The sequence below is a fragment of the Protopterus annectens genome, chromosome 14.part0 (genome assembly GCF_019279795.1).
Source record: "Protopterus annectens isolate FY-2018-M chromosome 14.part0, PAN1.0, whole genome shotgun sequence".
In the NCBI taxonomy this organism is placed as follows: Eukaryota; Metazoa; Chordata; order Ceratodontiformes; family Protopteridae; genus Protopterus; species Protopterus annectens.
Genome location: NC_056748.1, coordinates 499,302,244 through 499,319,150, shown reverse-complemented (window position 1 = coordinate 499,319,150; position 16,907 = coordinate 499,302,244). Strand labels below are relative to the sequence as shown.

The 16,907-nt window shown below is 39.8% G+C and overlaps 1 protein-coding gene across 1 annotated transcript in view; it reads left to right on the top strand.

The window, feature by feature from the left end:
• Positions 1-231: 231 nt before the first annotated feature.
• LOC122788690 (vomeronasal type-2 receptor 26-like) overlaps positions 232-16,907 on the top strand; it is a 104,046-nt gene continuing 87,370 nt past the window's right edge. Inside the window, exon 1 of the mRNA XM_044055585.1 lies at positions 232-498. Coding sequence (XP_043911520.1) covers positions 232-498 — 267 coding nt within the window. The remainder of the gene's footprint in view (positions 499-16,907) is intronic.

Here is a 16,907-nt window from a genome sequence, read left to right as displayed (position 1 = left end):
TTTCATAAAACAGAATACAATGTTAGCAAATACAAATATCTCTCAGATTATTGAAGTATGATTTTACTTTGCCATTTAATTTTCACGTCCAGCACTGACACAGTATACTCACTCAGCACAGTTACTGACAATAAAGTTATTTATATAAGAATCTTATATAATGTTATATTGGTGAACCTCTTTTTCTATTGCTTTTAATTTTATAGATTCCACACTCGTATATATCGAGATATGCTGGGGATGGTTTTTACCATTAGTGAAATCAATCAAAATCCTAAATTATTATCAAACATTACACTGGGCTTCAAGATTTATGACTCTTGCTTTATGGAGATTAAAGCCATTCAAAGTGCTATGTCACTGCTGTCAGGGAAACAAGTGCCAATTGCAAACTACTGTTGCAAGGACCGACCATTGCTTTCTGGCTTAGTTGGTGATATCATGTCTTCATTATCCATACCAATTGCTAGGATACTGGGACTTTACCATTTTCCTCAGGTAGAATATATAGTGATTGTTTAATAATATGTGGCTGTTCAGTTCATTTTAGTTTTAGAACAAAAATTTAAACATATAGCAGGATAAATATTGTAATTGTTTTTTAACTTGTGTTCTTTTAAGTATGAAACATTATTTTTTATGACCTTACACACAGTCCGATTTTATACTAATTAAACCCACACTATAAACTACCTCTTATTTTAGACCTGCATAAGGTGAGATCTATAAACACTGGCCACATTATGGAAAGTTGAGGTGCACTCTAAATGCCATGAAAAGGTTATGTAGTTACAGCTGGTTATGGATAGATGCAGAACACTTGGTATGTAGTAGCATAAACCACTTGGAACACACACAAATAAACTACATGTACTGTAGATGGCAAATTTAAACCATGATTGCACTTTAAGAATGATGAATAACATCGAGGTCACACACTTTAAATCTGAAAGTGCACACAATATAGAGAATAATTAATCCATAATAAGTGTTGGCTGTAATCCAGCCACTTTTCTTAACTTACCACCACTGGATAGGCACTGGCAAGAGCACCAGGTGTGACCTATACAGTTGCAAGTTCTTTGTAGCAACTCCACCAAGTAGGAGAAGGAGAACTAGATGTGTACTACATGCATGCATAAAGACACTTTGAGATACAAGTTTTATATAACAGGATCACCAGGCAGTGGCAGTAGTACCAGCTGTGTACTACATGCATGCATAAAGGCACTTTCATTTGCAAGTTCCATATAACATGCTCACCAGGCAGTGGCGGTAGTACCAGCTGTGTACTACATGCATGCATAAAGGCACTTTCAGGTACAAGTTCCATATAACACACTCACCAGGCAGTGGTAGTAGTACCAGCTGTGCACTTCACGCATGCACAGATACACTTTCAGGAGTAGGTTCTAATCAGCACACTCAGCAGGCAGTGGCGGCAGCAGCAGTACCAGCTGTCCACTACATGCATGCAGAAAGGCACTTTCAGATGCAAGTTCTATACAATACCCTCATTGGCTGTGCAATTCATACATACACAGAGACACTGTCAGGTCCAGGTTCTAAACAGCACACTCACCAGGCATTGGCAGCAGCACCAGCTGTGCAATACATGCATGCACAGAGACACTTTCAGGTGCAAGTTCTGTGTAATATCCTCATCAGGCAGGAACAGCAGCACTGGCTGTGTAGTAAGTAGATGCATGCACAATGGCACTTTCAGGTGCAAGTTCTATTTACCAACCCTACCAGGTAGGAAAAGCAGCACTAGCTGAGCATGCTCAGAGGCATTTCCAGGTGCAAATTCTATGCAATACCCTCACAAGGCAGGAACAACAGCACCAGCTGTGTACTACATAAATGCACAAACACTTTCAGGTGCAAAGTCTAAGCAGCACCCTCACCAGGCAGTGGCAGCAGCACCAGCTGGGACACATGCATACACAGATGCACTTTGATTTGCAAGTTCTGTGCAGCAACCCCACCAGGTAGGAAAAGCAACACCAGTTGTGTATTACGTGCATGCAGAAAGGCACTTTCAGATGTAAGTGCTATATATCACTCTCACGAAGTAGTGGCAGTAGCATCAACTGTGTACTACAACCACGCACAGATTCATTTCTAGCAGAAATTTTATGCAGCACTCTAACCAGGCAAGAACAGCTGCACCAGCTTTCTATTACATGCACGCACAATGGCACATTAATGTGCAAGTTCTGTGTAGCATCGTCACCAAGCATGAGACCTAGCACCAGCTGTGCACAGCATGCATATACTGAGGCACCTTCAGGTGCAAGTTCTATGCAGCATCCTTATCAGGTAGAAGCAGTGCACCAGCTATGCACAGCATGGACAGTGGCACTTTTAGGTGCAAGTCCCGTGCACCATCCACAACTGGCAGAAGCAGCAAAACTGCATCTGGATGGATTGCTACACAATTCATCTCTGCTACAACCTTTGTTCAAGGATGGAGGTGCAGTGTGTTAAAGGGCATCTGATTCTTTTGCAAATGAGGGTCATCATAACCATTGCTGTCCTTGCTGCTAGCACCTTTCGGAAGCCAACTGGGAATTTGATTGGAATATACCAGGCCTCGGCTAACCATATTGTCAATCATTTCTTTAAGTGCCTAATACCCACTTGAAGAATGACATCAGAATACTCCAGAAGCAGGCACAATAAACCCTAGTTATATGGGGATTTTGTTGGAGCTCATGATTCCCAGGCATCACTGGCACTCTGAATGTCATGCATATTGCCACCTATGTTTCCAGCACTGATCTTGCCCCTGCCTATGACAGCAAAATGGGTATCACTCTGTCAATATCCAGCTTGTATGTAACCACATTGGATGGCTTGCACACACCTGTACTAGGCATCCTGCTGCAACCATGATGTACACATTTGGTACTCTAACATTCTTTGCCACACTCTTGAGATTACACCATCCCACATTATCATTTTATGGATATTGTCAAATGACGTCTTGATCCATGGCTTTTTACCCCATCAGAAGACCACAGACACTAGCTAAGAAGGCCTGTAATGGTGCACACTAGTGAGCTAGAAACCTGACTGGATGGGATTTTGCACACTTAGAAAATGAAATTCCATTGTCTGGATGACTCCTAAAGGTCACCAGAAACAAACCACACAACAGCTGTAGAACATTTTTGCTTGCTGCATACAGCAGCATATTTATCTACTTATTAATTTGAATTTGTTTTCAGAACACTGATCAATTTAGACCTTTTTCAGTTTCAGATGGGTCAAAACTGACCGGACACAGCAAATAGACAAGAGTACAATAACAAAGAAATAATAGTAAAATTGTACAGTGGCGGAGCTATGCTTTGGATACATAGTAAATTAAATGTATTAGTTTACAATATGTACAAAAACTTCAAAACACTTGAGAAGTTAGAGTAGAACAAATTAGAGATATAAAAGTGAGCAAAGGATCTTAGTGGAGAAGAATTAAAGTAGACCTAAGTGATGCGACATGAGGGGTAACAGTGCATTTTGCTTGATTAGATAAATTTAATTTTAGTAGAGAATAGAACTTGGAATAAGAGGATGAGTCTTTAATTTCAGGTGGGATGGACTCCCACAGTCTGGACCTGAGAATAGAGAATGCATGTTTTAAGCCTAAGCGATTCAGGTTTCTTAGGCTGTATGTGGAGATATGTCATATTAGTTTTGAGACTGAAGGACGGAGAGTATGTCCACATAGAAATTTGAACAGTTGTGAACCTATGAGCAGGTATGTCAGTTAACTTGGAGCCAGATTGCCTTTTTTAGTGTTATACAGTGGTGTTCATTTCTTGGGAATATGTAATAAATCTACATGTTTTGTTTCCTAATATTTGAACTGTGGTAGAGTTTTAGTAGAAGACATTGATATAAAAAGAAGGCTGAATCTGAGTTGATGGAATAGGATTTCTTTACCTGTTGGAGATGTGATAGAGTGTGAGTGAAAATGGGATAGATTTTGCGCCAAGAAAGGTAGGGGATTATTATTTATTTTTTTTTTTCTTTCTGTGTGTCTGCAAGATGAAGGTGGAAGTTGAGTGAGGGTCTAACCAGAGACCAAAATACTTGAAAGAGGAGACTTGCTCTAATGGATGGTTGTTGTGATCTAGATTGTTAAAGTTTTATTGGATCTGCTGAGTTTTTGTTTAGTATCAAAAATCCTAGATTTAGTTTTGGATGCAGTTAGTACAAAGTTTTTAGTAGTAATCTACTCACTGAGGAGACTGAAGTCAGATTGTATCTTACTGTAAGGTAGGAAGGGAGTTTTTGGGGCAGTAGAGGGCAGTGTCATTTCCATACAGGAGGAGAGAAAAGAAAGGAAGATCAAGCTGAAGTTTAATGATGTATTTAGAGACCAGAAGGGAGCAAGAATAGATATGCGAGTTACACCTTTGAATAGCAGAAAGGGGCTTGAGGTGCTGGAGTTATAGTTCACTGAGAAATGGTGTTTAGTTAGATAACTTTGGAACTAAGGACTAATGTCTAGTTCTGAAAAGTGGATTATAAGAGAGGAGTGATTGATTAAGTCAAAGGCTTTGGTAAGGTCTATATACACTGTACCAGAAAACATGTCTTTTCCCATTGACATAACTATCAGTAAGTATTACTGATTACTTGCAGATAAACTAGAAGAACACAATGATGAAATGCCATCCTCCAGTCTCCTGAGCCAATAAAGAATACGATGATACAGCTTGTCTGTGGATAAGTTAAGCGCTATAGGATAAAATATGATTGGAATTACTAAGTTCATAAGATGTAATACATAAACATTGTGGGCAACCCACTGGACATGTAAAAATAAACTGCAACAAATCAACTAGGCATACATACAATTAGTATGTGCAATGCAAGCAGTGTAATTAACATGCAGACATGACAGAGATAGGACTGTATAGCACCAAGTTGTGGCTCCTCCTTATCAAGCAGCACTTTGGATTACACTGACACCCAAAGATTACTGCCCACCAAAACTCCATGCTCTTGTCTGTGCATTTGAAGTATTCCTTGCTATAATGGGGGAGGAAGTCAGATATCCACCATGTTGTGAAATGCCTGCAGCATCAACTTCCAGGTCATGTAGGAACTGTCTGTCAATTGCATGTGAACATCTGCAAAACCATGGTGATGTGTGCTAATTCTGATTGGTGTAGAGACCTGTACTGTAGCTTGTGATGCTGATGTAGAGGCAGGCTGATGAGGGAGGGGCTGGAGCAATAGCGGCTGGTTTTCAATAAGTTGTGCTTGTATCTGCTCCAGTGCACAAACAACATTTGTAAACAAATGTAGTTCCTTATTGTACCTGTGAAGCTACATGATAATGGCATATTGTAATTATCTCATGTGGGCATCTTACTTTTATGCCTCACATGGAATTCATGCTGCAATTGATCCATATCTAGTTAATGTCCTACAGCACCCTAGTGATCCTAGATCTGTGATCCTACATTATCTCTGAAAAATTTTTTGTGCTGTACTAGAACTTCGCCAATGACAGTGTTCACAGCACCAACCATAGTGACAGCACAGTCATAGGCCATTATGGGGCTGCCACAAGCAATTATGTTCCCTATGTCAAAGCACAGAAATGCCATCCTTGCAATTTCAGCATCCAGTGAATCAGAATCTGAAGTGATTGAAACTCAAATTACTTGCAAGTGTCTCTCCTAACCAGTCCTGTCTGTATGAGTTACCTATCCACACACACACACGCATGCACCAGTAATGGACTGAGGAGCATGTTAACATATGACATCCTTGTTGTAGGTCTGTCTCAGTTTGGCACAGTAGCAGTCTTCACCTGCTGCTGACCATCAGTCACATTATCCCCCTGCCCCATTATCAGTGACTGGAATTCTTTTTGAGTAGGATGTGCAGATGGAGGTGGTACTGTATACTCAGTTACTGTAGTAACAGCAGTGATATTATCAACCCTGTGGGCAGCATGAAAAATTTATCACTGAGTCATTCAATCAGCTCACAGATGCTGGGTCCTAGCTGAATTTATACCAGTCAGCCATAATTAACATGTGCCTGTTACAATTACAGGTGCCAATAATTTTCTTTCTTTTTTCTTTCTATCTTTCTGTCTATCAGTCTATTTATCTGTTTCTCACTAGGTCCATTTTCAATGGTGGCACAGGAACACTGTGTGACACTGAGTAGGTTACATAGTGTTCCTGTGCCACCATTAGTTAAGTTAACGGAGACTGAGAGAAATTAACAGATTTAAAGGACAAAGCTAAAGTTGATCAGCAGCTGACAGCCTTAATCTTCTGAGACACTACATATATCTTTTGAGCAATCAACATTCAACACCATGACAACAGTGTGCAGTGTGTGCTGTATTTAAGTAGTTCATTCTAAAAACTAAAACAATTCATAGAGATGGTACTATGTTATTTTGTGAAGTCATACTCTGGCAATTTATCAAAGGTCAAACAAAGACAGTGGAAATGGCAAGCAGTAATATTTAATGGTAACAAACAGCAACAAAGCTTTCGGGTATGATGACCCTTCTTCAGTGCATTAGAAACAAAGTATCACTAACATTCCAATTTATAAATGTAAAAAAGTGTGTGCCTGAACTGATATGTCTTAGTCATCTGTGCTCATTGTATATGTGAGAGTTTAAAAAAACCACAAACAGCAAAAACTGATAAAAAACAAAAAACAAAGTAGCTGTAATCTTCTCAGTAGGACTGAGAAGATTACAGCTGAGACTGAGGAAGTTTAGATATTGATCTAGATGAAAGCTGCTTCATTTTTTGTTTTTTATATGTGAGTTTCCCAGTTATCATATAATAATTTTTAGTGTTGAGCATCTGTGCACCATTCATACATGTCTTCTGCACCTGATATCATTTTTTATAGTTCCTAATGTTTAGGGCTGTGCATATACCCCTCAGAGCACAATCACAAAAATATGACTGATCATCATCTGCAGTAGCAACTCCACAACATTGCTACATCATGCTGTTATAATATTCCATATGTAATTTGCATAAAACAGTTCCAGATGCCTTTGCTGTGTTCCTACCATGTAAACCACATTGACATCTTATGTGTTGCATGTGCTGTTTGATTTGTTGTTGTCAGTATTTGTCATTGTTCCCATATTTGGTATTTAAAATCATTTTATTGTGCCCAAGTACAGTGACAAACCAGAAAGATATTTACACAAATGTATCCACATTATGTTTTATGCCTCGTATGACATTTCCTCTATGATTTTTTCCTCCCTGCTCACTGACTCTTAAGCCTCCCCCACTGGACTTGAGTCCATTCATTTCCACATATTCGGTATCCCCCCACACAAACAGCCATCTAGAAGGATTGTCATCCAGGCAGCCATAGAGATGGTTTGTGTAATGATAATGATCTTGGCAATGATGGCATTTCTATTTTGGCCTTAACTTTTCCCTGGGTGGAGAACCTGTGACCTATATCTCCACAGGGGAGACACTACATCTTCCCTGTGGATGTGTATGTCACTATACATTAATGAAGGCCACCACCTTCAAGACTTCATGATCCAAATGCAAATCCAAGGCTTACTCCATGCTTCATCACCAACTTGGAGACTATGGTATTCTGTGATCTAGTTTGGTCTATATTAGAAGCACAAAAACCCTAAACCGCGAACGCTCACATGAGCGAAAATGCCGGTGATTGAAGTTGCTATTGTGGGGGGCCATGCCCCTCACACCCCCCCACTAACGATATATTCTAACTCCGAGGTCACACTACAGTGAGGAAAGGGCAAACATCCCACTCCTCACTGTAACACGACCCTGCAATCACACTTTCAATTTCCGGCATTTTCGCTCATGTGAGCATTCGCGGTTTAGAGTTTTTGTGCTTCTAATATAGACCCAGTTTGTCCCCATTCCCCTAGGAATGGCATGCTCCTTCTTCCTATGTCAACTCCAACATAAGCCTGAGCCACAAATCATACCCTGGTTTATTGCATGACAGTTAGTGCCTTACCATCTACAACTGTGAAAATGGCCCATGTGTGGCATCTTTGCCAGTTTACCTTCTTACTCCCATTATATATCTGAGGTTTGCTGGTTGAAATTAAGATCAGTTAGTGTGGAATCATAGTACTGTTGAGGTCACAGTCATGCACATACATTGAATATGCTGTTATATAGCCATGATGCAGTTCATCAGATGTAGCACTTATGTTGAACTTAAATTTTACTCTTAAAGAGTAGCTGAGTAACAAATTGAGTTGGTTTTATTCTGATTTGGAACTATAATACCAGCTATGGGGAGGAGGGTGATAAATCTCAGACTACAACCCAGCTAGCTGACCCAAGTTCAACTAATACCCTGGGTGATGGAGTTCACTATAAATGGATCAGCGTGAATTGCTGATGCTTTCTTGACTGTATCACGAGGGAGGAACTAGTTCAACTCCCACTGCTTGAACAGTGCCTGGTGGATAGCTGGGTGGTAGGACAGGGGCAAGGCAGATATAGCCAGCTGAGGAGTAAATGCACTATAGTATGGGGGCAGGGATAAGTATGAATGTCTGTCCACATTTATAGGCATTACAAAAGAGACCGCACTATACCTGCAGACCTCCACAGGGAGGTGATTTGGTCAGCAAAATAAAAGATGATGTGTCCACTGATGGCAGCCTACCACTCATTTACATATGTAAAGGTCAAAGGCTCTCGTAAGGTATATCCTTCTATGGAAAGAGATGAAAACAGGGTGATGTGGATTGCTGACCGCCACGAAGGATATAAAGGACAAAAAGATCATGACTGGGGACTGACACTCCCCTCAAAGAAAACTAATGAACACGAAAGTGCAGAAGAGTGTTTTTACAAGATGGGAATCACTATTTGATACCTTAAATTCTGTGGTTTTGATTGGACAGAGGATTGTTTGTTTGGCACTTTTCTTTGCCTTTATAAAGACGTCACATTTGCATGACCCTTGCTTGGCTCATTACCTCAGAGCTTATACATGCTTGATGACCACACCATTGTTTGCCGAAGTTTGCTACTGAATCTGAATCCTGATAAATCCATAGCTAGATAAATACTTTTCAGTAATTATTTATGCTCTTACTAGAAATATGTAAGAATTGCTGATACATTCTTGTATTATTTGCTGAATGTTTGCAGTTAGTGACTATTAGTGCTGCTTGCTTTTACACTGCAGTTGATTGTTTTGATTCCTGATCTATCCAGAACTATATATTTGCTAAAACATCACTGCATTGCCCTTTGTCTTTTAAATGACTTGTGATGCATGTTAGTACTTCTTTACTTCACTGAGAAGTGCCTTTTTCTTTCGCCGAAGTGTTCTACACTTGTGTTTGGTTTTAATGTGGTTATTTAACACACTCTGGGGAGTGCAGAATAAGTTTTTTTATATAGAAAAGAATTTGATGTACACCTTAGTTGCAGGAGAGGGTAGCTAGGTGTCGTCTGAGTTGAGAATCAATGTTTGATACCTCAAAGTGTGAGGTTAGAAGGCTAGTTTGTTTGTTTGCTACTTTTCTTTGCCTCTGCAAAGTTGCACATGGTTAGCACTGCTCTGTATGTATGCACGTGCCTAGAATTGAAAATTTTCCATATATAACTACCACTGAAATTGTTGCAGAAACTAGTTGTGCTAAGAGAAGTTAATTTGCTCATGGAGGGATAGCTCACCTATGAAATTAGGCTTAGATAGCATAATTTGCTGCCTTTTACTCTGCAGAAACTGAGCTAGCTAGATGGAAATCCCATGTAGCACCTTTTGCCTTGTAGAGCACTTTATAGGGTCCTGTAATATTGGATATGCACTTTCCTTTTTTCTCTGCAGCCAGCTAAGTAGATATTGGCATCCTGTGGCAATGTCGCATTTGTCTCATGTTTACTGAAGACCACCTAATTCTCAAACAAACTAACATAGTATGTGAGAGGTGTAGTTACACAATGTTACTGGAGATAAGGCTCTAGAATACAAGCACATATACTAACAAAAGGGTTGTCAATAACAAACACATTACAGTCACCACACTTACTGTAGACCAGTCACATAGAGCCTTTACAAGCCTAGTCCATAGGATTATCTTAAATGTAATCTTCCTAAACCACAAACACCTCCTAGACATTGGACTCCTAGTAAGTCTTCTCAACAATATCAAAAGCACTATATTTCAACAACACCCACCATGTCACATACAGCCACATCTTGTGGTGTCCCAGCTTTCAAGCCCATAAAGCATATCACCTCATATCCCAATAATTTGGTCAGAGGAGACACCATTGTGAGGCATACAGATGTCCCACTCACCAGGCTGAGTATGGAGAGAATCACTGTCAGTTATCTATCTGCCACCAAGATCTGTCAAATCACATATGCACTCAGGATTTTGAACCATAATCACCAATACAACTCAGTCATAGTCCATATAGGTGTAAATGATCTGAGATGAACTTCTGGACAATGTGAAGAGATGGATTTCTCAGAATTTGTCCCTGGCCAGTATAAGCCTAGCTTTGTGCAGCATTCTGTCTTCTCCAAGGATGATGCCACGATATGAAGAAATAATTGATTTCAATAATTGGCTTAGATTTGGGTGTCACTTTGGGGAGTATGATATTTTTCAGCCTAGAAAGATACGGTCAACAGACTATGCCAGGGATGGTCTGCTCCTGTCTCCTTTGGGCTTTCAAATGTTGGCAAAAATCTTGTCCACTTTAGTAGTGCCTTTCTTAGGCAGTGCCAAGCCGATAAACCTTCCAACATAGTAAAACCAACTCCAGAAAATATGAAGGAGCTACTGCTCAATTCCAAGCGTCTGCACAAGAAACTCCACTCCCTACAAACTCTTCTCAACCTGGAGAATGCAGACATCTTTGCAGTTAATGAGACGTGGTTTACCGCTGAGAAGAGCACCCCAGCAGTGCAGAGGTATAATACCTTCCTCACATTTAGACCAGCTACAGCACAGAAAGGGACAAACAGTGGAGAAGTCCTAATTTTTATCAAGAGCAAATACACCTCAAGACTGGAGCTGCTCCATTTCCAAATTACCATAGATAAAGTCACTGCCATATCCTTGCAAGCTACAGGCTTCCCTCAAGGATCCAGGAAACCCATAGTTCTTCCCTAAATGCACTGGATGCACTCCCTGTTCAATCTAATACCATGTTTATGGGAGACTTCAGTTACCTAAGTATAGCATGAATCATAGGCAACCACAAACACACAGGCACAGAGATTTCAGGGATTCCCGGATTTTTAAAATATGAACACCCTTAGCCAAATACACCCACTATGGACACTTACATCCTAGACCTGGTCAGCACCAATGAATATTGCACCCCCCCCCCTGGTGTATTGTCCTTGTTGGTCAGGTTGGATCATAAAGATGTCTCTCTTGTAATGAAAATAAAATCAGGGATCCCAACAAAGCATTGTACCTTTAGGAATTACTCAAAAGCAATCTTCATTTTACTAAGTGATACCCTGGCAAAATTTCAAGTCCCTCAAACCCTGAGAACACAACTGCTTATTGGAATTATTCATGAAATCCCAGGTGCTGTCATGTTAATAGCTGCACTGAGGCAATTGTTCCTACCTGAAAAAAGTGCACTATAAACTCGTAAGCAAATCTCCCTGCTGGACTCTCATCGTAAATAGTCTGTCTAATAAAATAAAGAAAATCAAGACAACAATTAAGCAGCGCAGTCGCCATCAAGGTAAAAACTCCCTCGTACACTGAAACAAGCAATGTGGGGGTTAATCCGGTCCACCAAAGCTAAGTTTGAAGAAAAGATAACCTCCCTGGCCAAGGAAATCACAAGGCTTCTAAAGCTGTGCAAGCAACCTCAAAGGCAATACATAGCAGTGTGCCAAACTAATCAAAAAATAGAGCAACCTATAGCGAATCAGAGAATATAGCAAACATTCTGGTTGACAAATTAATTGCCAGTTTTATCCCCCCCCCAGACATCCCTCAGAAAATACCCCCAACCTCAACTCCCACAACTATCACTAGGGAACAGGTCCTTAAGGTATTATCCAAGGCCAGGAACACTGCATTGATGGACCCTGATAATATCCAAGGATGCCTCCTAAATAACATGAAACATGACCTATCAGGGCCGCTAGTATCACTATTTAAGCATTGCCCTCAGGCAGACTTCATGCCTAGTGAATGCAGGAATACAACTATCATCCTTCTACACAAGGGCAGGTCATCTATGGTCCCTGGAAACTACAGACCCATAAACCTGACTCATCTCATATGCAAAGCCATGGAAAGAATTATCGTGAAAATGATAAACAATGACATAGGCAACCTTCAGACACTGGATCCATCCCAGTTTGGTTTTGTCAGGGGCAAGTCATGCCTACTCAACCAGGTGGACTTTCTTGAATAGGTCACCAAAGTGATGGATGAGGAAAAAACTGTGCAGACTGCCTACCTCTATCTGGCCAAAGCATGCAACAGAATACGCCTCTCAGGCATTGTTGATGAACTCAGTAAACTACTTATAAACCCTATGTCACTCCCCGGATAGCCAGCTAGCTCAAAAATAGGACTCAGGAAGTTAAGATAGGGGCATCTTCCTCAAGAAAGAGGCCAGTTATTACTGGAGTCCCTCAGGGCTCAGTGCTGTTGCTGCCCCTTTTTGGCATCATCTACTTTTAATTCATGACCAAGTTCAAGAGCCTCTGTCTGACCAGTTTTGTGGATGACTGCAACCTAGACATAGTCATAGAATCCCAGTGATGCAAATACCTTCCAAGAAGGCCTGACACAAACAAATAACTGGTGTCAGAGCCATGGACTTAAACTCAATGCCAAGAAATGCATAATAGTATCTTGTGGGAAGACAACCACACTTGGCAACAACCACATTGATAATACCCCACTGAAAGCAGATCCAGTGATCTGGGATCTGAGAATCTTGTAGACAGTAATCTATCCTTTTATCATCATGTGTCTACGGTGATAAGGAAGTTGTTCTTTGTTGTGCAACTTATGACAAGGGTATGGCATCTGGGTCCAATGAAGTAATTGTTCCTTTGTACTCAGCCCTCATCAAACCTATCACTGAATATAATACTTCTTTCAATATGTACCTGACCAGGCATATGCAACAGCTAGAGCATCTGCAGAAGTTTCTCATAAAAAGAATAGTGGGTGTAAACAACATGGACTTCCTGGACTGCCTCAAAGATCTGCCTCTTTACTCAGTATTCTACAGGCATCTGAGGGATGATCCTGCTCTGATAGACCTGTTGCACATTTGCAAAGCAAGGCCTGAATTTCGCCTACAACATAAGTAGGATATGCTGGAGGGATAGGTATGTTTCTTAGAACCTCCTCCTCTGGAACAGACTACTTGTGAAGCAGAGCTCCACCCTAATCCAATTCACGTGTAACTTGGGCCAGTGGATAGGAAATTACAAACTCACCCCTGTTCTGATACCCAGAGAGAGGCAACTTGTAAATTACCAAGTCTACATATACTGCATAAAACAAGCCTAATGTATTCAACCTACCATATACATATGGGAAACATAACTTGACTTAAAAAGGCCCCAAAAAGGTTGTTAGTCTAGTATTTATTCACTTACAAACCTATGAACCTGTACAAAAAAAAAATTAGAATTGTAGTTCTGAGCTATAGTAGGTATGATATTGGTCATATGAGTCTGAAAAAGCACACTTAATATAATGACCTGACAGCATTACCTAGTTCTGTACTCCTTAACAGACTTTTTACTGGCTGATTAGTTAAAATAGTACAGCTGGAATTAATTAATTAGTTGTTTCTTTAAGGCAATAAATGCTTGGCTTATTTGCCTGAGCAAAACTTACCTTATTGAATGCCTTTTCACAAACCAATAAGCAAATACTGCAGTTACAGATGTCTGTTCTATTCAGTGATGGTATAAATCTATTATTCAGAGTTAGACAATATCATGAAATTTAAATAAAGCACAAACTTCAGTTACAACATTTTGCAAGTGGCAAGCTGTTCTGAACCTCCACAACTAAGGCAACTACAATTCCAAGAACACACAGCACTGTGGAAGAAGGAATACTTATATCCCCCCCTCTTCCCTTGGGTTCTTTGAGTTCAAGGCTGTTACATGTAAATCCAAGGGTATGTGAGAGCAGGTGTGCTTGCCCCCCTATAAATGTCTAGGTGTGCGTTGAGCTTTTTCACTGGCTGCCCAATGGAAACTGATGCCTTTTCTCCCGCAGTCTTGAATAAATGAAATTGTGCTCCTTCTAATGTGACATAGTTTCACTTTAATGTGTCCATTCAGTTGGTGTTCAGTAAAGTCAGGTTTGTTTAGTATCATTAGATCCTAAATTTCTTAGACATAGTTATCCTTCTCTGGTCCTGACTTGCCTTATCCAAATAATGCCTCCATGACCATGATATAAAAGAAGCTGTGCCACAATAAAATGTGTGAATCTACCAAAATTGCATGTAAAGAGACTGTATAAGTAGGTGTTGACAGCAAGCAGAAGCAGTAATATTTACATTGTTTTCTTTATACCAGACATTAATTGGGTTGGATTAGAGAAAATTAAAAGCATTTTGTGATAGAAAGTAACTATGTTTAACCGAGTTTTCCTTAACATTATAAATCCTCCTACTTGCAAAGTCTGAAGTTGTGAATACTGCCTTTATCTCCTTGTTTCCATATTCAACACAATGACCTACAGTGCTACATATTTTTCTGTTTTTCTCAACTTTTGTTTGTGACATTAGGAAATGCTGCTATTCATAAGTAAGGTTAATATGTGTACTCATCTGCTGACATTTGACAACCCAGGAACTAATTTGTGTAGACTAGGATGTACATATATGCAACACTTTATTCAGATGAGGAGAATGCTCTTCTGAGCTGTGGTCTGCAATGGCCAGTCATATAACCATATTTTACCATTTGCATCTTTATTTTAAAGCGGTGCTGGCTGACCTGCAGCATTGCTAATCTTTCTAATTGTCTAATAAGTCAGTGATGACATTTATAATGTGTGCTTTGGACAGACATGTGACGGATGATTCAAGTGATAACAGTGCTTTTGGGAGTCCTAGCAGTGCCATATCAGTTTGTATGGCAGAGACTTAGTAGTAACACAGCTTCATAAGGCATAGTGAAATATGGTTTGTAAATGGAGGCTGTAACTGCATGTGTTTTAATAAGCTCCAAATAAGAGTTCACATAAGTAGCAAAATCAGAGTTTTAAGTCAAGTTAAAACCCTTCTCCATCTGTATGTAAGAGTTTCCATTCCAAACCCATGCACTTTACAAAGACACTGGTAGCCACAGATTTTCCCATTCATGTATCTCATTAGTAATACTAGAATACCTGCTCTTACAAACCACAAGTGGGGTTTTTTCTAAATTAAAAAAAAATCTCTCCATCCTTCCATGACATTCTAATCAATCCCTTATGTGGTGAAATTGGCAAATACCCAACAACCTAATGTAAGCATCACACTACTATAACTGGGGTGCCCATTCTCAGAACATTAGGCTCTTTGCAAACAGAACTGTATTTTTTCTTAATTAAAATATTTCTCTTTGCAAGACAGTAATAATAGGACTTCCCAGTTCAACAGTGTCACTGATCACACTGCTAGCAGTTGGGAGATTAAATCGCCTCTCATTTCAAATGTCTGAAATAAAGGAAACTGTTCTCTATGCTATTATTTCTATCATGGCATAAAAGATACAGTCCATCTTTGTCTCCTACATTGTCATTCAGATTTCCCCCCGACTAAAAGCCTACCATCCCACACCCCATCCTGCTTATAGATATCATGCAAAATTATAGAACCTTGTTCCTGGGATCAATGGCATCAGTTTATACCTTTTTTCATAGGTTCATAGATAAGTAATAAGCTGGCTTCCTTTGCAGGTAATTTTAAGCCTAGCCAATTTCCCTTTTTGCACTCAAAATAACCTATCCCATTTGGTTATAGATTGGACTTATCCATCCCATGGTTGATAATTATATGTTACCCCTAATAAGAATAACTGGGATCATACCATAGATAATTTGAGGGGACCCATGCATGGGATAAAGCATTTAGGCTGTGCCTCTGTCTATTAGTAATACAGGGGGCAGTCCTGGGGTAAATCAATGATCATGAATCCTGTTTCAGCATCTGAGTTTGCTATTTTAGAGAGAGGATGAGGGTGGTTTTCTGTTGTATGGTCTCTATGCCTGCATGGGGAGGGGATTTATGAAACAATCAAAGATATATCTTACAACAGTAGTGTCAATTCAAAACATGAAAGAAAATAAAATTAGCAAATTAGCCAGAAGACATATTGTGTTAATAAAACAAAGCTTTCATGTAAAAAAGAAGTCATTGCGATGCATATGTATAACATACATGCATGGAAGAATATATATAATTGTCCTCACTCTCTTTTTATAAAATCAGTTAAACACCTTAGCTTCATATCTAGATATACACATATGCATACAATGTACACACAAACAGTCACACACATACACACATAAAATCAGTTAAACACTTTAGCTTCATATTTATATACCACTCACTCACTCACTCACTCACTCACTCACTCACTCACTCACGTTCATAAAATCACCTTAGCCTCATATGTATATTCACATATACATATGCACACTAACACACACATGCACTTTTTCATAAAATCACTTGACCAAAATCACAGCTGTAATCAGCTGAGTTTCACTCCCAGACTACATCTTGTACAGCCCCTACTGCAGTGTTCCACCACCAGATGCAATGCTGCTCTAGGACTGGGTATGCCATCTCCCACTCTAGCAAGGCAAACCGACCAAAAACCATTATTACTTCCTCCACTTGTCAGCCATTTGGCAC